At 39.3% G+C, this 24,049-nt stretch overlaps 1 protein-coding gene across 1 annotated transcript in view; it reads left to right on the top strand.

Moving 5' to 3' along the window:
- LOC133649945 (uncharacterized) overlaps window positions 1–23,819 on the top strand; it is a 333,671-nt gene extending 309,852 nt beyond the window's left edge. Inside the window, exons 16-18 of the mRNA XM_062046662.1 lie at window positions 13,322–13,464; window positions 13,542–13,756; window positions 22,659–23,819. Coding sequence (XP_061902646.1) covers window positions 13,322–13,464; window positions 13,542–13,756; window positions 22,659–23,490 — 1,190 coding nt within the window. The 3' untranslated portion in view covers window positions 23,491–23,819. The remainder of the gene's footprint in view (window positions 1–13,321; window positions 13,465–13,541; window positions 13,757–22,658) is intronic.
- Window positions 23,820–24,049: the final 230 nt, after the last annotated feature.

Here is a 24,049-nt window from a genome sequence, read left to right as displayed (position 1 = left end):
CACGAGATTTACATGAATGGCGTTCAACAGCGTCATAGTTGCCAATCCTCCCACTTTTTCCGGGAGACACCCGAAATTTGGGGGTGATGGCACTGCCTTTAGCGCCTTTTACAGCCTGCTTAAACAGCGTACCTGCTCGGCCACATGTTGAATGCAACTTCTGCTTGCACATGAATATGACAGCAAAGCTTACTTGCTCAGCAGCCACACAGCTTACACTGACGGTGACCGTATAAAACAACTTTAACACTGTTACGTTACAAATATGCGCCACACTGTGAACCCACACCAAAAAAGAATGACAAATACATTTCTGGAGAACCTCCGCACCGTAACACAACATAAAAACACAACACAACAAATACCCAGAATCCCATGCAGCCCTAACTCTCCCAGTCTACACGCCCCGCTAGCACCAAACCCCCCCACACATCACCCCCCTTCCCCTCCCCCCCCTCCCTCCGTGCGTCGGTTGAGGTTAGAGATTTAGGGCTGCATGGGATTCTAGGTATTTGTTGTGTTGTGTTTATGTTGTGTTACGGTGCGGAGGTTCTCCAGAAATGTATTTGTCATTCTTTTTTGGTGTGGGTTCACAGTGTGGCGCATATTTATAACGTAACAGTGTTAAAGTTGTTTTATACGGTCACCGTCAGTGTAAGCTGTGTGGCTGTTGACCAAGTATGCCTTGCTGTCTCCCACGTGTGCAAGTTAAAGCCTCATACAACATGAGGCCGGGCTGGCATGCTGTTTGTGCAAGTAATAGAGGATGATATATATAGTGCCATCACGGCACGCCCTTAATTTAGTTGTTAGGGGTTGCCGATCCCTGCCCAAGACGTACATTGAAAATACACGCAACCCTAACTCAAAATACCGGACATTTGAGGCATTTAAGAAAGCCCGCCCGGACACACCCGCAAAAGAGGACATGTCCGGGGAAAAGAGCGTATATTATGTATGTCTAGCTTGTGTGCTCAGCTGTTGCGTAGCTGCTAGCTCCTAGTAGCCTATATCCTGCCATGTTTACCTTTTGTATATGACTTCACTAAAATTGAGATGTTAACTAGCTGGTTAACTGTTTTTATCGGACCACTTATGTTGGATATTTTAGATGCAAGCTGATACATATTTTCTTTGTTGATATCGAACCGATATCCAATTTGAATATTGAGTCGTTCTTGAAAAAATAGTAAAGCACATTGCTATTTTTTGATGAAGATGTTAAATTACTTATTTTCCGGGACAGAAAAAAGTGTTGTCAAGGCCAAAAAGGGCATTTTATTTTGTATGTGATAAGAGGACTACACAGTTGTTACAGTTTGTTATTTACCAAATAAACAACAATAATGTTTGTACTTTTAAGCTATAAAAAAAGACATATCCAAAATGAATGCAGTTTTTCTGTGCATGTACAAGGTTTACATGGATGATATTGGTATTATAGACAATACTTGTAGATTGACTTATCTTTGCTTGTTTATTAAAGTTTGGCGATATGGGAATGTTTCACCATGACACGGCTAAACGTTAGCGTTCAAACTAGCTCCAGTCATGTTTTGTGTTATGAAATTATACACAACATATGCTCGTCTTGGACAGTTTACTTGTTTTCAACAATTGTCCATTTCAGTGCTTGCAGTTTCAACTTTTTTTTTGCAAAATCATTTCTGATGTTTTTGTTACGTACACATGTGTTGAACAATGACCACAGCAACCCAAACACAACCCAGCAGCCTATGGTACTAGTGGTACTTGTGTCCTGAGATGTTTTTGTTTTAAGTTGAAAGATATGGGAAATAGGTGAAAAATATCAACGTAGCCTCCGGCATCCTTGATTTTCAAAATGTGACTGTAATTACAGGCGAGTTGCATATGTGGACGTGTAACGATTCCTTGTAATGAGGTGGACTAGCTGAGGAAATCACATCCTAGCATGAAATTAGAGACAGCAGATGTGAAAGCTGCGCGTCAAAAATAGAAGTTCTGTGTTTCTGTTTGTGAGGCTCTGAGTGGAGGTGGAGCACAGCCTTGCTGAGTTCCATCCCCGGCCTTCTGTTCCAGGGTGGAGTTCGCTTGGGAAACGACAGATGGGTGTGCATCGGTTTAATTACATGTGGTGTGTGAAGGTGAACTAAGTATAAGGCGGAGAGGCCCAATTTTGGAAAGTAGTCTAAAACATATTGTACTGCAAAAACTATACTGTGCACATTTCGGTTTACAGAAACAGAACTACGGGAGAAATAATTAATTATCTGTGGTTATATATTATGTAATTATTACAGTCCTTGACAGTCAGAGAATAAACATGTAATGACAATGTGTATGTACAGTAATGGGTATGTAAATGCACAGGTGTCCCTTGTTTATCGCGGCTATTTACTTCCAAGCCTGACTCTGGTAAACACATTTCCTTGAAGTAGGATCTTACCAATAAATCAAATCTTTTCATAGTTTTAGCATAACAAATGTTTTACAACATATATAGAACATGATTAGATCCCTAAAAAGTGAAAAACCAGCACCCATATAGTCACCTTTACACTCATTTCAGCCAATATAGTAGCCTTGTGTTGGTTCTACTGAGGATGACGGTACTCACTGGTAGCTCTAAGAGTCCTCTGAGCATCATTGCTTTGTAAAGTTAGTGTCACCCGGCCACTACAACACGACCACTACATGGACATACTTTGTCACATCTTGGGTAATTCCTCTAAGTTAGAACTGGGCCTCCATGTACTGAAACCACGGGCTAAGCGTTCATCAACTTGACAGTTGCAGTTATGACTATTAGCTGTGTTGTTAGCATTGTTGTTCCACATCGCTCTCGCCGAAGGCTCACCAATGTCATGTGGAGCTGATGATGTCAAAGATGAAGTGCATCAACAGGGTTCACCTCCACTTATTATTACCCAGACAGCTGCTGATAGCTGATAGCATTTTTGTTAGCAAATAGTGGCGTGCTGGTATTGGTATGTCTTGTCTTTTGACATCACTCACGCCAAAGACTCAACAATGTGGAAATGTGTTATTGATGAGGCAGGTGTTGAAGATAAGTTGTTCTACCAAAAGTTGGTTTAAGCATCAGTAGCGCTAATATTAACCACCGTGTTGTTGTTAGCAGTGTTCACCTTTAACTAGGAAATGATTACATATATGTATGGATTGTCACGATATAATGATAACAAATAAAGCAAAAACTGCACATACTGTAAATAAGACTTAATTTAACACTTAATTTAAGCCAAAAAGGATGTAGAATAAGGTTTAAAAAGATCACATTTGAACACCCCGCGGTTTACAGTAACTCTTCTACTCCTCAATCGACACACAAAAGGGGAACAATTTGGCAAAACATAGACCCCTACGAGGGCTGGGCGATATGGACCAACACTGATATTGCCGTATTTTTAGTCCGAATGGCGATATACGATTCATACCGGTATCTTAAAAAAAAAAAAGTTTCATGGCTAGATAAACAGTGTTGAGAGTACTCCGATTATTTTTGTTGTAAGTAATAATGTAACATGTTGATTATTCTTCTAAAGTACTTAGTTAGCCGTTACTATGTCAAAGCTGTTTTCGTTCATTTTGTTCATTAAGGTTAGGTTTATATCCAACGCTTGTGCGCGGGGTTAAATGGAGCTTTTACTCGTTAACTGCGGTGAAGGCCACGGGCTATTCAGTTTGAAACTACTCTTCAGCCACCCAGCTGCTGTACTATACAAGGTTAGTCCACATGGGCTATATGGAGAGGCACTTTCAAGCCGAGGAGTAGCTAAACATTTGACACACCGATCAGCAGAGAGGAGCTATCGCTAGCTGCTGTGCTAAGTCACTAACAGAAGTAAACAGCATAAACAGATGAGATTAGTGATAAAGTCGCTATAAGGAGAAATATACATTCTCAAGCAAATTGGTGTACGTGTAAATAAAGCTGTAGTCACTCACCAGTAGCCAAATGTAGTCGCTGACCAAAGCGTTGCATCACTCTGGAGTCCAGAAGTCGGCACAAGAGCTGCTGTGTTATTTTGAAAAGTTTGTTGCGTTGCGTCAGAGAAGCTTACGTAAACACGCAAGGGGCAGGATTGCGGCAAAGGTAATGCCTTGTGCTGCGCCTGCGCAGAGAAGAGCAAACGGCCGTAACAAAAGCACATCGAAAGATATTGGTATGGTCGCATTGTCTCAATTATATAGCTCTTTGTAAAATATACCTGTATTAACTGTAATACCGATATACCGCCCAGCCTTAACCCCTTCTGTGTCATAATTATTTAGACAAATACACCACATGGTGGCCCTGTTATTAAAACATGGAACGACTTGACATTTCAAGAACTAGGATGCGTGGGTTTTTGGGACACAACTTAATGTGACTGACAAGTAACGGTGTTTGAAAAAAAACACCGTCACCATCGAACAAAACCTCCTCTTTGCTTGATACATAAGTCATTGATAATTGGTTTAATGAAGAGCAAACTTTGTGTATACTGTATTACAGCTTTTTGAGCAGCGCCCATAGGGGGAACCACAAATGTAATTTATAGTCATGTGGGGAAAAATGACAACACCCATTTACTATTGAAGATGGGATTTATGGCTCTGTGGAAAGAGCAGGATCACACCACGCCATACCTTATTTTGAGTTTCTTGGTAATTTGCTGTGTGTAGTTTTAGTTGCTGTCTTGCGCTCTTATTTTGTGGTTTTTCAATTCCTGTTTTCCCCTTTCCTGCAGCGAGTTTACGACTGCCTTTGAGCATGGTACGTTGAGCTTGCGACAACATTTTGGTGTCAGGACATTATTCACTGGTGACTGTTGACGATTGTTTCGTTGCAAGTACTTTGTGGACGCCGTCTGCTCCACATTCCTTCTAAGTGTTTTTGCTGTGTTCCAGCAATTTGTTTTGTTTCTCTCATAGTCTGTCCAGTCAGAGCACGTCCCTGTTGGACTTGCTTTTTATTTGTTTGTTTAAATCAATAAATACCCTTTTTCCTTCGTCGTCTCCATGACGCACCGCTTGACAGGATCTTAAAGTGCTATTCCTTTAAAGAAATAATCACTGGTAGCAATTACAGGTGAAACTCAACAATTGTGAATAATATTCAAAGGTTTGTTTGTTCCAGCAATCAGATTTACACGGTAAAACTAATACAGGACATCACATAAGCTCGTAACATGCAACTCAAGATATTTCAAGCCTTTTTTTGATATACTGTAATTTTAATGATTATGGGTTATAGCTAATGGAAACCTTGAATTAAAAAAAACTCCTAAAATGTGTCGTTTTCAAGAACTAAGTCATGATCATCAGGGTTATAACCAGTAAAGGCTTTACATATCTCACTTTGCATGTAATGACTTTATATCGCATACTAGTTTCACATTTGAAGTTGAATTGCTGACATGAATGAACTTTTGCACGATATTCTATTTGTTTGAGTTACACCTGTATAAAATGAGATTTGGATCTGAAAAGTTGACATTTTCACCAATAAACATTTTATTTGTGGGAATTATTCTAAAATACTAATTATAATTGAATCTTGTGGGTGTTTTTAAAGTATACATTCCATAGGGTGGGGCATTATTCCCTATCCCCATGCTGTGAAAGTGAGAGCATTATTTAGAATTTTTTCTCATTTAAGAAACTTTGTGGGACAATAAAAAGTACACTGGCTACAGATGCCATCCGTGCAAATCAACCTTAACGTAAAATGTTCCACACAAGAGCATTTTAACAATACAGGAAAAAATGTAGCCTCCAAATAATACATCTTGAATACTCAGTTATAGAAAATAGTAATACAGCAAAAATAAAAATATGCGCAATCTATAAAAATGAAGCAAAATGTTACTACTTGATGGTGTGTGTACACCTAAACTCGACTACTTAAGATAAAAACAATAAACCAGAGAGGTGCAACTAAATAGTGCTACGTTTCCTTTGACTCTTAGTCATTGTGTGGGTGTTTTCAGTCGCTGCGACTCCAGTGACGCACAAATAAAGGTTTGCATTTAAAAACGTCTCTCAACCTCAAATCAGTTCTTGTCATTGACTTCAAAAAGACGTTCAATAGACTTGACTCATTCATGAACTTCACCGCTTTATGTATGTTACTGTGGAGGACCATTTAGATATGTTGGAAAATTGGTAGTAACTTGGGGCCCTAATTACCAATGTATGACACTTGCGTGTCATCATCTTGGTGATGCTGTAACCAAATATAGACCCTCTTTTATTTTCCCTCTACAGTATCTGCTCCCACTAAGCTCTTATTACAGGAAGCATTTCATTCCACTGGCTCCCAACTTTTTACATTTGAATGAAGAAAAAAACCTGAAGTGATGGTATTTTTGGTGGCACCACTGGAAAAAATTTGAAGCTAGACCAGGGGTGTCAAACGTACGGCCCGAGGGCCGGATCAGGCCCGCAAACAGGTTTTATCCGGCCCGCGGGATGAGTTTGCTAAGTATAAAAATGAGCTGAAATTTTTGAATGAAAGAAACAGCTGTTCTAAATGCGTCCACTGGATGTCGCAATAGCAATTCTTTGTATCTTTGTAGATGATGCTACATATGTACAAAATAAACCACATGATGTTAGTACATCAGTCGAGGGACATGATCAAACTACATAAATAACATACTGTAATTTGATTTTGATATAATTTTTTTATCTTGATAGATTGAAAATTAACACCAATGAGTTGACTGATGAACATTGTCACATCATTTATTCAGAAAATATAAATAACGACAAATAAAAATAGAATACTATTAACCGCAACATGTAAATGTAAAAAAAATCAACAACATTATGATTTGTACAATTTCAGAATGTGCTTATTCTATTTTTAAACAAAGAAAACAATCTAATGTTGTCTTTATTTTTAAGTTATCGTGCCGTGATTTTACCAGGCCGGCCCACTTGGGAGTAGATTTTTGTCCACGTGGCCCCCGATCTAAAAATTACTTTGACACCCCTGAGCTAGACAGTCCTGAAAGGGTTGTTTTTAACTGTGGCAGCTTGCCAAAATTAGGCCAATTGTCGTGCACAAGTACTTTAAAACAGTTATCTACACTTTTGTCAACTCCCGACTGGATTAATGTTCATGTTGTGGCCTGACCCACCACAAAGTTTCAGGAAGATTGGAGCATGTGTAAGGAGGTTATGAATGTTGTACTTGTCTACCACAAGGGGGCAACAATGGCGTTGCAGAAGTCATGCAGTAAAGTTTCACCGACCATCAAAGATTTCAGGTAGATCGGAACATGTAGACGGAAGTTATGACTCCAATAGTTTTTTACCAGAAGTGGGCGATTGTAGTGTCAGCATTCATGTGTGGGCATGTCCAGACCCCTACCTTTAAAGCTTTATGTCAGTTTAGAGGAAGATCCGATTATCTAAAGTCAAGTAAATACATGGCTTCATGGTTGATGCCAGGGTGCAGTTTTTGCCCGCAGGCTCCGCCCACTACAAATATGTATGAGCAGGTACTGACCCATAGGCCACTTCAGGCTGACATCGTCATTTGTAGCAATTGGGATCAAGATCTGAACTTGTAAAGTGGAATTTTTAACATTTCGTGTTTTGAGGCAAAGCATCAGGTCAAAGTTTGGCGCCATGCCACGCCCACATCCCGTGTCGTTGATATGTATTCACAATTTATCATCAACCATTACCGTAATTTCCGGACTATAAGCCGCACCTGACTATAAGCCGCACCAGCTAAATTTAGGGGAAAATACAGATTGCTCCATATATAAGCCGCACCCGACTATAAGCCGCAGGGTTTTGATGTGTAATTACCGTAGTATATAGGGGTTCCTGCTACCACGGAGGGGATTGTCGGGACAGAGATGACTGTTTGGGAACGCAAAGCGTCCCATTTATTAACAATAAATCTTTCAATCATTCAATCAAACTTTCACATCTTTGACATGGCGAACAGCATTCGTGCAGAGTACAAATAATACAACGGTGCAAAGTAATACAAAGTGCTCGCCTGTACGTTATCAAAATAACCAGCCTACCGGTACATGAAAAGTCAGTCTTTAATCATTGTGTCATCGTCTTCCTCCTGCGTACTAAAACCACCGAAATCCTCTTTGTCGGTGTCGGAGAAGAACAGGCCGTAAATAAGCCGCACCCTTGTATAAGCCGCAGGGACCAGAACGAGGAGAAAAAGTAGCGGCTTATAGTCCGGAAATTACGGTAGTTTTATATCTGTGTCTGATCATCTGTAGTGATGTAACGCTAGTTTGAATGGAGATGGCGCGGAGCGGCATTCGCCGTCAGTCTCGATGTAGCGACCCATAGGACACTTCAGGGTGTCTTCAGCATCATTTGGACCAATTATGATCAAGATCTGAACTTGTGGAACCAAGTCATTAACATTTTGTGTTTAGTGGCGAGCCATCAGATCAAAGTTTATCACCATGCCACGCCCACATCCTGCCACAAGCAGGAAATGTTTGCAGTTTTAGTATCACTCTCTGAATATGTGAAGTGCAGACATGACAGTTACACAGGTGATGGCGTGGGGCAGTTTTCACAGCTAGGCTCTGCCCATTACGCGTAGGTATGAACATGTATCGACCCATTGGGCACTCCAGTGTGTCATCATCATCATTTCTATCAATTAGGATAAAGATCTGCGTTTGTGGAGCCGAGTTATTAACATTTTGTGTTTTGTGGCGAATCGTTGTAGCAATGTTTGGCTCCATGCCACGCCCACATCTTATAGCGTAGGCAAGATTTTTTGGCAATTGATCATCACCTCTATGTGTATTATCTGTCATTTTAACCACGACTCATTTGGTCAAAGTCCCTAGGAGGAGTTCGTTAAAGTACAGCCCCCTTTTTTCGGCAAAAGATGGCCAAAACCCATAAATGTGCCCATTACTACCTTACATATATACTTAATCATGTATACAAAACCTTAATGGAGGTGTTTGGATGTTTTTTGAAAGGATTTATTGGCAGAATAGAGCGACTCCAATAGACTCTATTGTAAGCGGACTTCTGATCGCATTTATTTACTATTTAGAATGCATTAAAAAAAATAGATCCATTGTCATGTCTTTCATAATGATTGAGAACGATAGGGAACATTCCCCAAAAAGTGCAGTTCCCCTATAAGGGCCTCAAAAAGGTGTTTAACGTATAGAAGAACAAACACAGCAATTTCAATAGGGCCTCTGGGGGCTTGCTCGGCTGCTCGGGCCCGAATTAAGCTCAGAGGGGACCCAGCCTTCACTGTTGGGGCTCCAAAACAATGGAATGATTTCCCTTTGATTATTAAATCTCTTCTTTGGCTTTTGGCACTTTTTAAATTGCTGATGTTATTTTTTACTTACTGTATGTAGTATTTTTTGGTTTTATCTTAGTTTTTATCGATTCAATTGTATCTGTTTTTATATTGGTTTATGTTGGCTATTATTTTGTTTTATGTCTCACTTTTATTTTAGGTGTTTTTTTTAGATGCATCTCTTTGCTCTGCTGAGTTTCTGAGTTTTTTATTTATGATGTCTTTATGCAGCACTTTGGTCCACTGTGGTTACTTTTTAAGTGCTCTACAAATACAGTTAGATTGGTTTTAAATGTTTAAATGATTCATGTAATGATGATGAAACATATTCATATTTATCCCAATCTTACACCCACTGCAGATGTGCACAGTAAAAGCATGCTTGCTATGAAATTCTCATCCTTTTCACCTGAAAATGTGCCTGCCCCTGAGGATGTGTTAATCATAGAATGACATGGTCAGGTGCATGGGCAAGACATTTTTAATAAATCAAGAATTACATTTTTGCAAGCAATCATTTTAATGTTACTATCCATCCCAAAAAAACACCGATGTTATTTTGTTTGATTTTCAGCACTTGTTCGTATTCACCTATAAAATAATATTTAATAACAAGAACTCAAGTGAAACAAACAACCATTTTAACGGCTATTTCACAGAAGTTTACTGTGGGGTAAGGATTCAGCTTCACACGGGTGGTAAATTACAATCATGCAGCCAAAAGTGTTTGCAACAAGAATAGTCAGAACTACAGCCTGCATTTATTTTACCCTTAGAGTATATTGGGCACTTTTTCAGGTAAATGTTTGCTGTATTTTTGCATAATTGGTTGAGTTACTCTGAATGAAATTATTTTTCCTTAGGTTTTTTTAATGTTTAATTTTAGTATTGTCATCTCAAATACTGGGCAAAAATGGGCATGTAAAGGTTTAAAATTAAAATAAAAAACATGACATGTTTGCTATTTTTATTTAGGACTGAGTTTTTGTATTTTTTCTGCGAGGCTCCCAACAAAGGCGGACATTTCCCTTCCCTCTCCCTTATCGCTCCTGCTTGTGCTTCCTTGTCTCTCCCTATCTTGTCTTAACTTTCTTGAGGCCACAAATTAAGTTAAAAGTTAAAGTACCAATGATTGTCACACACACACTAGGTGTGGTGAAATTTGTCCTCTGCATTTGACCCATCCCCTTGATCACCCCCTGGGAGGTGAGGGGAGCAGTGGGCAGCAGCGTAGCCGCGCCCGGGAATCATTTTTGGTGATTTAACCCCCAATTCCAACCCTTGATGCTGAGTGCCAAGCAGGGAGGAAATGGGTCCCATTTTTATAGTCTTTGGTATGACCCGGCCGGGGTTTGAACTCACAACCTACCGATCATGATTGAAGAATAGGCAGAGCGCGATGGAGTGATGTCAGACGGTCACTAGAGACCTGTCACCGAATGCTATCTTGCTTCTGAGCAACTTCATGGATTATTATGTTACTTCAATATTCCACTTTTTTGAGTGGATTAATATTGGCCTGTGGATTACTGGATTGCTACACACATTGACTTTGAGTGTCTTTTAAAAGGAGGAAATATTGTTGTGTTACAAATTTTTGTGTGGTGTTGTTTCTTTATTTGTGATTACTCCAAGCTGATTATCACATACTAGGGCTGGGCGATATGGCAAAAAAAGACCCATGCAATCTCCATTAATAACCCAATTTTTTTTTGTACATTGTTTTTAACCTGCCAGTTTTATAGCACCTGTACTAAAAACAAATAAAGTAGTCATCATGTTTGCCAAATAAACATATCACCTGACATGTAGAGATCATTTGGGGAATGTTAGGCTCTGTATTTTGGAGTTAATTTGGTAGTTTGGCCTTGTGTCCCGGAGGCAAACACAGAAATAGCCCCAGAATGGTGCACCGTGCAGGGCTGCCGTGTATAGAGTGCTGGCATGGTTCCGTGGAGGTGATTGTTTGTCAAGTGCACAGTAAACATGAGTTCCCCTTTTCCTCTCATTGACAGCATCTCAGTCACATTACGCCAATTTCAGTGATGAGGACACATTTGCTACTGAATATTTTCTAATACGCTTCTGCATTGGAGATTTTGTATCTGTAAGTAATATGTAACTATAATTATTTGGGTAACACTTTAGTATGGGGAACACATATTCACCATTAATTAGTTGCTTATTAACATGCAAATTAGTAACACATTGGTTCTTAATTAGTCATTATTAAGTACGTATTAATGCCTTATTCCGCATGGCCTTATCATACAACCAGTAAGCCATTAACTAAGAGTGTTCCCTCATAAACCTCAGAATTATTGCTTATTAGTAGCCCTAACCCTAACCCTTATATGTTCCCCTAGTGTCCAAATAACTGTAAATTAAGTCTTTGTTACTTTAATGAGCAACTAATTAATGGTGAATATTTTCCCCATACTAAAGTGTTACCATTATTTGATACGTGTTCATGTTGATACATGTGGTATTTAATTAAGGACACTTATTACGTATGTCTAGCTTGTGTGCTATTGTGTGCTTAGCTGTTGTGTAGCTGCAAGCTCCTAGTAGTCTATAGCCCACCTTGTTGTACCTTTTGCCAAAGACTTAAAAATACAAGAAAATACCAACAACATTGGGCACTTAATGGAGGAAGCTGATATCAACCGATACTTGTTATTTTGCTGCTATCGGGTCAATATCCCATATGAATACTGGATTGAAAACCCCAAGTTTTTATTATATGCATGAATGTACTGTCCAGTGAGCCGGTGTGCCACATTTTTTAACTTAGTTATTTTTTATTATTTCTATTCATTTCCTGCTCGGACCTCTCGTGAACAACGGCAGAAAATGCATTGGAAATGTCTTTAAAGCAGAACAAGACAAAGATGAGTCTAATTATAATGATAACATTGATTAAAAAAAACATGCGGCCGGATCAGGCCCTCGAACAGGTTTAATCCATCCCGTGAGATGAGTCAGTGTAAAATTGCGCTGCATTTTTAAATTAAAGAAACTGTTTTTCTAAAAGTGTCCACTGGATGTCGCAATAGAAATTATGTTAGGCAAGCAAATAGTTTATCCCGGGGCGAGTAAGTATACCAAACAAGAGGTACACGGTAAAGCGGGGCTGCGACTCCTCCCCCTCGCCCCAATGTAAAAGAGGAGTAAAATAAACAATTGGTCACCCCACTAAAAATGCTGCATGAGACACTGCACGTTTGTATAGTTCTGTGAAGATTATTGTCTTCTGTGCAAGTTTAAAGAAAGTGAACAGTGCAAATGACAAATTAGGTTATTTGATACATAAAATAATTTGTATTTATGCTTTGTTTTTTGTATAATCCTAGATGGGCTGTGACTTCAAGTTTAATTGCTTTGTAGATACACTGAAATTAAATCTAATTTCATTATGTTCTTCATGGTGTTTTTAATAGAATTTTCAATTAACTTGAAATGTTTTGTCAATGTTTTCAGAATGTGCGTGTTCTATTTTGGGCCGCAGTAAAACAAAGAAAACATTCTGAAGCTGTCATAGTTGTATTTTTAAGTTATTATGCCATGATTTTACCCGTCCGGCCCACGTGGGAATAGATGATTCTCCATGCGGCCCCTGAGTTAAAATGAGTTTGACACCCCTGGTTTAAAACAAATTGTCCTAGAGAATCCAAATCTAATTTCTAAGCAAGAAAATTGTGATTATCAAATTTTCCAGAATCATGTAACCCATAATAGAACCATGTAGTCAAACTATAATCACGTTGATTTGCTTAGGTCACGTCTAACACGAAAACCCCCCCGTTTTCTTCTTTTGTGCGTTTGTTGTCGGTGGATTACTTTGTTGAAAATGAGAACACAAAATGCTTCAGTTTTGGGCTGGGTGGGCTGCTGTTTATCAAACGCCTCAGGGTTGCCTTAAGGCAAATTATTGAAGTAGGATCAAAAATGAGTCTGAAATTCCCTAATGTTAGCAAATGAATGTTACTGATGATGTTGCTTATTCCGCAGGTCCCCAGATCAGCTGCTTCCCTCCAAGCAATTTCACAATCAAGCAGGCCAGCTACGTGGATACGTACTGCTGGGACTCTCTTATGCATCACGAGTTTGATAACGATGGCAACTTTGAGGAGCGCTCACTCTGGGTCCACAAAGTAAGTGGATCCTTAGTTTTTAATCAAGGTTGTTTCACTCGGCTGAGAACCATCTTTTCTCTGTTGCTCTTCACCAGATGTTTCCGTACTCACTTCTAGCGATGGCAGTGTTAATGTACCTGCCGGCTCTCATCTGGCGCCAGCTGGTCGTGCCTTCGCTCGGCTCGGACATGCTCTTCATAATTGATGAACTCGACAAGTCGTACAACCGATCGATTCGCCTGGCTCAGAACATCCTGGATATGCGACAGAATACCAAAAATCCGCTGACGTTTCAGGCAGAGCTGCAGAGGTAAGAAATGATCGCCTGTTGGCTTTGTTTCATGGATACAAAGAAACGTACGTCCCAAAATACACAGACACAATTGGAAATACAGTATTGACAATAATAACTGACAATTACAAAGTCTCCCAAACAGAAGACTTTACCGACAAAAAAGGTCTCTAGGCTCTGGCTTCTGGTTAGCATTCTTGCTAGCCATAGCTACTGCCAGCTTAAGTCTTTGTTTACCGAGTGGCACAAGCCAAACTCAATGAGTACCATGGGGGCATTCAAACCACATACATAAAATAATACAAATACTGTATATCAATTAATTGGGCAAGATCATTCATTTTTCTTGTTTTCATGTTAACATTTAGGCTAGCTAGCCATTAACGATAGTGATAATAATAATAATAATAATAGATTGGATATACCATATTTTACAGGCTATAAGCCGCACCGGAATGTCAGCCGCACCCACTCAAAAACGACTTTTCCATAAATTAGCCGTGCCAAACTATAAGTCGCAGCTATATACTGGTAGGTTGTGGAATGAGATATTTACAAAGATTTTATTTTCAGACCTTTACTGTTTCCAAACGGTGCCTGTAACACGGCAATAAGACAGCTGATCAAACAACACAGAATAGTCCTTGATGTCTTTATTAATCCTTCTTAAATAACTTTCATTATGCTTATCAGGATTCTTCTTCCTTGTACTTTTTAACACTTTGCATTTGAACAGTTTCTTAGAGTAGATCATTGTAGTACATTGTATGATTTCTTTGCTTAATCCATTCTACAATTTAGTTGTTAGCGATAAAAATCCATAGATTAGCTGCACCTTTGTATGGTTAAAAAAAAAATGCAGTATTCATTTTTTTGACTCACAGCGTGGTTGGCTTAATTAAATTCTACGTTGACTGAGCAACATCACTGATCCATGAGTTTATCAAAGTGTGGTTATTAATCGTAGTTTTACAATAACTTAAATTTTAATAATACTAACCGTTGGAAGTTTATCATTGATACTAGATACCACCTAATAGTTATGGTAGATAATAGTGATTATTATTATTTTCTGTTCTCCTTTTCATTTTAAATGTTCATAATGTAAGTACAGTGGTACCCTGCGATGAGAACCTCCCATCGTGATGAAATGAATTTAGTCGGTGCTTGCTCCACAAAGTAGGAAAAGAAAACGGTCTTTTAGATAGGAAATATTGTACTAAAACAATACAATAGAATTAAGTGGTGAGGAGGCTCTAAACCTGAACTTTTGCTCGCAACCTAAGGCTCAACTCTTAACCGAGAGACAGATCGAATCCGTAAAAACGTGTAAGATAGGGAATTCATAAACCAAGGTACCCCTGTATTATTTTTATATTGTAAATATTACTCCTGTCGGGGAAATGGTACACACTTCTGTCTTCCATCACAGAGGGCATGGGTTTGATTACCGATTGACTATAACTGTGGCGCGCCCAAATAGGAGAAAATATGTGTGATGTTCAATTGAGTCTTATGCAAATAAACTGCTACAATGTTTCCCATGTATTAAAAAAAATATATACATAAATACAAATTTAAAATTAAAACATTTTGCAATATTTTAATTAACATTTTACCCTCTAGGTGGTATATGCTTCCATTCCCCGTAATCAAGTTCAATACAACATTGATGACGTTGTTTGTTTTAAAATTAAGAGTTTGCGGTTGGACCAATATGCTTCTGTAGTTAAGTAGCACACACACATGCACGAAACACACACACACACACACACACACACACACACACACACACACACACACACACACACACACACACACACACACATACACACACACACACACACACACACACACAAACACACACACACACGCACGCACACACACACACACACACAAGTGCGCACACACACGCACACACACTCACACACACACACAACATTTTTTTAAGTCACTTCTTATCTCTCCCACAATGTTATTTCTCTCTCTTACAGCGCCCTTTGCAATTAGTTATGCAAATGAAAATAGCTACTGTCCTTACTGTTGGCAACACTGTTCCTACACGTATGTGCACTTCAAATGTATTTTAATCTTATTTCCTTTGTGTGCTTAGTTTTACTGTAACTTCATCAATAAACAACTTCCAGTTTTTTCATCTTTAATTTAAAAGACTGTTTACATATTTGGCAAACTAAATTCCAACATTCAGGGAGGGCAGAATAATATATGTCAATAGACCAGGGGTGTTTAAAGTGCAGCCTAGCAATAAAATAAGCAGCGACAATTGAAGAATACAGCAAAAAATATAATATATGAAAACATATATATTTTAATACTAATTACTAAAGACACAGATTCGTTTTTTAAAAATATGTTTGTTTACCTTTTTTCTAAGGAAAATATATGCATTATCACCGATTAAGCAAATCATTATGACGTCATATTGACACCGCCCCAGCCACCTTCCCGCCACACCCTTAGCCACGCCCCCACCACTATAAGTATATTGGCAATCTGTGGGAAACACTTAATTGAGAAACAATATACATTTGAAAGAAACATACCGTATTTTTCGGACTCTAAGGGGCACTTAAAATCCTTTAATTTCCTCAAAAATCGACAGTGCGCCCTATGTGCTTTGTGCTTACCGACCTCGAAGCTATTTCATTTGGTACATGGTGTAATGATAAGTGTGACCAGTAGACGGCGGTCACACATAAGAAATACGTGTAAACTGTAAGATGACGCCAGTAAACAACACCAAAACTTTAAATGTTCCATTGAGAATATAGAACATTACACACAGCGCTCAAAAATCTGTCAAAATGTTTTACTACGACTTCGGTAAGCTATGAAGTCGCACCGCTTGATGGATTGTCGGCACATTAAACATATGAGTATTATTATGGTGTGTATAAGGACCGCAAAATGGCACATATTAGCAGACATTATCTTGCGTTTTGTTTCGCAATATTATGCAAAACCAACTTTTCTTACCTTCTGGTACATGCTGATGTGTATTTGGGATCTGCATAAGTACTGAAAATTTGCGCACATCCGCCATTGTAGTCCATGCCAACTCCGTAGTCGATAAGCTTCTTCTTTTTCTCTGTCTTCTTGTTATGGGGCGTTCATGCTCCGCTGTTGCTATGTCTAATATAAAGTAGCGTAAAGCTCTAACTTATATCTGTCAGTAGACTCGCTATGCAAGCGCTAAAAACTGTAGTGGGTTTACATAATTCACCCACGGAACTTTAGTTATTAGAGGGTTCCGGGCGGACGTTTTTTTACGGGACACATTTCCGGCGTTGTTATTAAGCCACAAATGAGGAGAAGGTGCTCCGTTATTGATTTAAGTAAAGTCTGCATGTCATTAAAACAGTTAGCTCCATCTTTTGACACTTCTTCCACTCCCGTCCTTGCACGCTACACCGCTACAACAAAGATGACAGGGAGAAGACGCTGTCGAAGGTGAGCCATGTAAATAAGACCGCCCACAAAATGGCGCATCCTGACGAGACGCTCAGAAAGCTAATTGAAGATGATCTGTAAAACATAATCAATGCAACATTTTCACCAAAGAACCACATTTACATGTTATGTAGACCAGTGGTCCCCAACCTTTTTGTAGCTGCGGACCGGTCAACGCTTGAAAAATTGTCCCACGGACCGGGGGTGCGGGGTTTTGTTGTTTTTTTGTTTTTTGTTTTTTCCATAAAGAAATACAATCATGTGTGCTTACGGACTGTATCCCTGCAGACTATATTGATCTATATTGATATATAATGTATTTATTGTGTTTTTTATGTTGATTTAATAAAAAAATAAAAAAAAGTGGTTGGGGACCACTGATGTAGACCACAAGATAAAGTTTTAAATTTAGAAAAAAAACAACATGACCCCTTTAATGCGCCTTGTAATATGGTGAGCCTTTTTTATGAAAGCAGATCTGAATAGACCAGTTTATCGGCAGTGCGCCTTTTAATCCGGTACGCCCTATGGTCCAAGAAATGCAGTAACTAAACCCTGAGTTTAGAAATGACTCGGTTAACCTTTAAAAACGGTTGCGTTGTGTGTGTTGCTATATTAACTGCTCACTATCAATAACACAAACCTAACGTCTGCTTAAAGCATCATCGGCATATGTCAGGAATAATTTCATAAAACAAAACACTGAAGCAAACACTGAGCGCTTGCAACAATGAAAATGTAAAGGTCAAAGTATTTTTAAATTGACACCAAGACCATTCATGTTGACTGACTTTGTACATTAACACAAAAACTGTGTACATTTTTGATTGGTCTTTTACATGCAAAATGGCTCAGGGTAAGTTAAGTGGTGCTGGGCATCTCAAAGGCATCAAAACAGTGCCAAAATCTGTGCGCATACAAACCACTCTGCTCACACTCGTGCAGTGTTTCTCTCAGTGCTCTCTTCTGGCAATTGGAGGCCAGCTTTGAATACACGGCCTGGAAACGTTCTTCCTTCCTGGCTTTAAACGGCTACTGTCTCCTGGTCAGAGGCAATCCGAGAGAAACTATTGTCCTTGACCTGTGTGTCCCCTCTGAAGGACATTAGTCTTTTGACAGAATAAGCCCTCATCTAATTCCTTATAAGGTAAAGTGCTTAAAAAAATTAAACACGCACAAATATTTGACCACATTGTGATAATGATAATAAAAATGATGGATAAGATTTATATAGTGCCTTTTCACTATATCAACTCATGACACAGGCACTATGATGTAATAATAATAATGCCTTTGATTACATTAAAAATGTATGTGTCATGTTTTTCTGGATATAACATTTTGCTAGTTGAAAGATAATGTCTTTGTGACAGACTCTTGCCGTCGTGCGTGTTCCAATACCACCAAGAAATGACATTCTTGCGAGCAGGTTTAGACTTCTTTTATTTTTCAATACCAGAGTCTCTTCCGGGTTGCTTTTCAGCCTTGCCGTTTTCTTCTGCTCGCTTCTCCGCTCCAGCTTTTCAGCCGTGTGCGTCGTCGTCTTCCCTGCGCTCTCTTTCGCTCTTACTCTGCATCCGCTTCTCTCTGGCTCCTTCTCTTATCTCCGCCTCTCTCCCTCACGTCCACGGCTGCCGCCCTTTTATACAGTTCAAGAGGATTATTTGATTGTCCCCGGCTGTGCGATCCACGCACCTGATACTGTTTGCGGCGTCGAACCCAGCGTGCCCCGCCTCGCTGCTCGCTCGCTGTCCACGCCTCCTCGCCGCCATCTTGGAGCAGGCTCCGGTGTTACCATGAATTGATTACGGGGACCCCGACTTAAACAAGTTGAAAAACTTATTCGGGTGTTACCATTTAGTGGTCAATTGTACAGAATATGTACTGAACTGTGCAATCTACTAATACAAGTTTCAATCAATAAACCAAAACCCTGCCTCGCCGTCGGACTGCCGGCCCCGCCTCTCCACAGTGTTGTTTTTGTTGAGCTGTTCAAGGGGACCTACAGTACAGGCCAAAAGTTTGGACACAACTTCTCATTCCAATGCGTTTTCTTTATTTTCATGACTATTTACATTGTAGATTGTCACTGAAGGCATCAAAACTATGACACCTGTGAAGTGAAAACCATTTCAGGTGACTACCTCTGAAAGCTCATCGAGAGAATGCCGAGAGTGTGCAAAACAATAATCAGAGCAAAGGGTAGCTATTTTGAAGAAACTAGAGTATAAAACATGTTTTCAGTTATTTCACCTTTTTTTGTTAAGTACATAACTCCACATGTGTTCATTTATAGTTGTGATGCCTTCAGTGACAATCTACAATGTAAATAGTCATGAAAATAAATTAAAGAGAAGGTGTGTCCAAACTTTTGGCCTGTACTGTACATGTATGATGATTTTAATTTAAATTTAAAACACTTTTGTGTGGTCAGGATAATATGTATTGTATATGCTTTGGTGTACATTTTGTTGACATTTTGCTCCACAATCCCTTTTGTAACTGGTTTTCTGAGTCTGTCTGAAAGATGTTTGATTGTGGAAGCATTCCCTTTAGATTGTAAACAAAACCACGCCCCACCCCCTCCAAAAGTTTAATAATGTATCTTTTGAAAATGTACACAGTTTAAATACATATCTCAAAGGCATCATCACTTTTTTTTTTCTAGACAAAGTCGAAAATAAACTTCATAAACATTATATATATTCGCAAGGTCACATCATTAGGTACACCTGCACACTCTTCTCATCTACTCGGATTCTGCATAATAAAGCTATAGCAGCAGCAGCATTTTTGACACCGGATGTCGGTGTTATTATGTGCGTGACAAGATTAGATGAAAATAATACTTCATCCCTCACAGCATGAAGCAAAGATGGAGGAGGTCCTCTCCCTTTGGCTCAAAACTTTACTTAATGTCAGAATAAGAACGAGCGCCTCGCTGTGATGTCACAAGGTAGCCTGACTGAAAACCCTGCAAAATGAGACACCTAAAACTGCGTGCAAGCTCACATCAAAATGCATGAAACTTATGATTTGACACTGCGCCATTGTTTAACATTTTTGTAACAACCTTTGTTAGTCAGAAAAGACGAAATTCATCATAGGTCTCCTCCAGATTGCGATATTTGACATGTTTACATGTTTAATAGACGGTAATATCATCGTTTTTATTGTGCCAAAGTGCTAACAGGACTAGAGAAATTTGCAGATGACACGGTCATTGTAAGACTGACTAGACTATTTTGGGGACGGCGTGGCGTGGTGGGGAGAGTGGCCGTTCAGTGCCGCTCACACTGGTGTATGAATGTGAATGAATGTTAGGTCAGGGGCAAATTGGCAGCCACTCTTCCTTCACTCTACCCCAGGGCAGCCGTGGCTACAAATGTATCTTAGAACCACCAGTGTGTGAATGTGGAGTGAATGGATGATAGGTTCTCACTTCTTTGAGTGTCTAGTCCAGGGGTGTCAAACTCATTTTAGATCGGGGGCCACAGGTAGAAAAATCTACTCCCAAGTGGGCTGGACTGGTAAAAAATAAAGACAACTTCAGATTGTTTTCTTTGTTTATAAATAGAACAAGCACATTCTGAAATTGTACAAATCATAATGTTGTTGGATTGTTTTTTACAATTACCTGTTTACAGTTACCTGTATATATACTTTATTTGTCATTATTTATATTTTGTGAATACATTATGTGATAATGTTCATCAGTCAACTCATTGGTGTTAATTTTCAATTGATCAAGATAAAAAAATTAGATCAAAATCAAGTTACTGTATGTTATTTATGTAGTTTGCTCATTTTCCTCGACAGATGTACTAACATCATGTGGTTTATTTTGTACATATGTAGCATCATCTACAAAGATACAAAGAATTGCTATTGCGACATCAAGTGGACACAATTAGAGCAGCAGTTTCTTTCATTCAAAAATTTCAGGTTCATTTTTATACTTAGCAAACTCATCCCACGGATCAGATAAAACCTGTTCGTGGGCCTGATCCGGCCCTCGGGCCGTACGTTTGACACCCTTGGTCTAGTCGATAGAAAAGCGTTATATAAATCTAATCCATTATCATTATTACTAGTGTTTTACTTTCGGGTACTAATAAAGAAATCTTGAACCTAATAGGTTGTAGTACAGAAGGCACACACAGTTCGACAGTTGCCTTGGATTAGATCAGTGGTTCGTAACCTGGGTTCGATCGAACCCTAGGGGTTCGGTGAGTCGGGCTCAGGGGTTCGGCGGAGGTCAAAACACACCCGACTCATCTTGTAAATAAAAACTTCTCCCTATCGGCATATTACAGATATGGCAACAGCAGAAGTCAGACTGATTTGCAGGTGTGTAATTTGTTGTGAGTTTATACACTGTGTTGGTTTTGTTGTTTGAACAAGGTGATGTTCATGCACGGTTCATTTTGTGCACCAGTAAAAAAAAACATGGTAACACTTTAGTATGGGGAACATATTCACCATTAATTAGTTGCTTATTAACATGCAAATTAGTAACATATTGGCTCTTAATTAGTCATTATTAAGTACTTATTAATGCCTTATTCGGCATGGCCTTATTATAAACCTAACCCTCTAACCCTGGCCCTAACCCTCTAACCTTAACCCTAACCAAATAACTCTAAATTAAGTCTTTGTTACTTAGAATATGTTCCCTAGTGTCCAAAAAACTCTAAATTAAGTCTTGTTACTTAGAATATGTTCCCCATACTAAAGTGTTACCAAAAACATATAACTTTGTCTTGAATTTGAAAAAAAAAATATATATATATATATTTTTTTCACTAAAGAAGGGTTCGGTGAATGCGCATTTGAAACTGGTGGGGTTCGGTACCTCCAACAAGGTTAAGAACCACTGGACTAGATCTAAGCAGGAGACGGCAGGCGTTTCAAGTAACCAATCAGAAAGGAGGGGAGTGTATTCAATGCCCGCCTCTAGGTGCCAAAAGTGAGGAACGGCCCACGCGTAGGGACACAGAGAACCATGTAAAACGATTCTACATGAGCGCAAACAGATTCCGTGCAAGTGCAGTTTTTCCTACATTAAAACGATTGTTTGTTATCCTGATACTAAACATAATTGTGTGCTGTATCGAAATGCTTACACAGTAAGAAACAAAGCACCAGTGTAATGAGTTGAGGAAAGGAGGTATTCTGTGGTCAATATAGTGAGTAGGTCTAACCATGAATTGATTTACGTGGACCCCGACTTAAACAAGTTGAAAAACTTATTCGGGTGTTACCATTTAGTGGTCAATTGTACGGAATATGTACTGAACTGTGCAATCTACTGATAGAAGTTTCAACCAATCAATCAAAAACCTGGATGGTAAATATTGAATGTAGTTGTCTCCATGTAAGAGTCGTGACCATAAGCACACAAAAACAACCCCAGTGCTAATTCTTGTGTCTTCCTGTTTAATTTCAGAGCCAAGAGGAAGAGATACTTTGAATACCCCCTACTGGAAAGATACATGAAATGCAAGCAAAACTCCTACTTCCTCGTGAGCATGCTCTTTTTGCGAGGATTCCTCCTGCTAACCTTCATGACGGCGGCCTGTCTTTATCTGGCCTACTTCCACCTTTCTGCCTTCCTCCAGGATGAGTTCAGCTGCTTTGTGCGTAGCGGCATGCTGCGGGATCAGAACTGGGTTCCTGAGCTGGTTCAATGTAAAATGATTGGCCAGCTGGTTTTTCAGGTGATCAGTGTGGCCAACGGCGCCATCTACGTTCTGTTGGCCCCAATCGTGGTCTTCAGTCTCATTCGGCTCTTTGTTTGGGACACCACCTTCATCTCAGTGTATGAGGTCCTTCCAGCTCTGGATGTGGTCAACCAACGCAGGCTCGGATGCCCCCTGAATGATCTCAACGTGCTCCTGCTTTTCCTGCGGGCCAATGTCGCACACCTGAAGTCCTACGGGAAGGTGAGGGCTTTGTGCTCCCTGGCACCCCCACAGATTGGTAAAACAACCGCAGGAGAAGGACTGAGCGCCATGCTGACCCAAGAAGAGATCGAAGAACGCGAAGAGGCTGCGATGGAGTTGGCGGAGGAGGCCAAGGAGGAAGGGAAGTTCAACCTCGTGGACATGATGACTATTCTGGGAGCCGCGCAGGGAAGAGTTTCAAACAGCAGTGAACAGAGGCCAATGAAGGAGGAGAATATGAGTTTTGGTACTGTCTCACTAATCTACACACTCAAACGCATTTTGCTAGTGCTTATATTCACTTACATCATTTGGGATGTGCAGAAAATATTTTAATGCATGCTCAAGAAGCACATTGGAAAGAAGGCCAGATGTTCATACTTAAAGTTGTCTTGTACACAAGATAAAGGAGGACTACAATTACCAAACTTCTTACATTATTATATCTCCTTCGGTTGTGAACAAGCAAGCCACTTATTCAATTCTTCTGCAGATAAGGACTGGATCAACATAGAAAAAATATGTTAATGAATTTGGACATTGATGTGGGGAGCTTATATTATATTAAAACAATACCTAATGAATTGAGGCAGAGCCCAATAGAAGCCATCTTTAACATTCTAAAACTGTGCCAGAAAATACTAGGAATCAACCCAATGACATCTGTAAATCAACCGCTTTGGTACAATCCTAATATTATCATTAATAAAAATGTGGTTAAATGGACAACATGGAAAGACAGAGGTATTACTAAACCTCATCATGTTATTAATAAAAACTCTTTTAAACCGTTCAATGATTTAGTTGATCAATATAATGTACCCAGAAATAATTTTTAACATTTTATCTCTTTAAGAAGCACATTGCATAAACTTCAACTTGTGGAAAAGTTAAT

This window comes from Entelurus aequoreus, linkage group LG05 (genome assembly GCF_033978785.1).
Source record: "Entelurus aequoreus isolate RoL-2023_Sb linkage group LG05, RoL_Eaeq_v1.1, whole genome shotgun sequence".
In the NCBI taxonomy this organism is placed as follows: domain Eukaryota; kingdom Metazoa; phylum Chordata; class Actinopteri; order Syngnathiformes; family Syngnathidae; genus Entelurus; species Entelurus aequoreus.
This window is presented reverse-complemented; position numbering and strand designations above follow the sequence as displayed.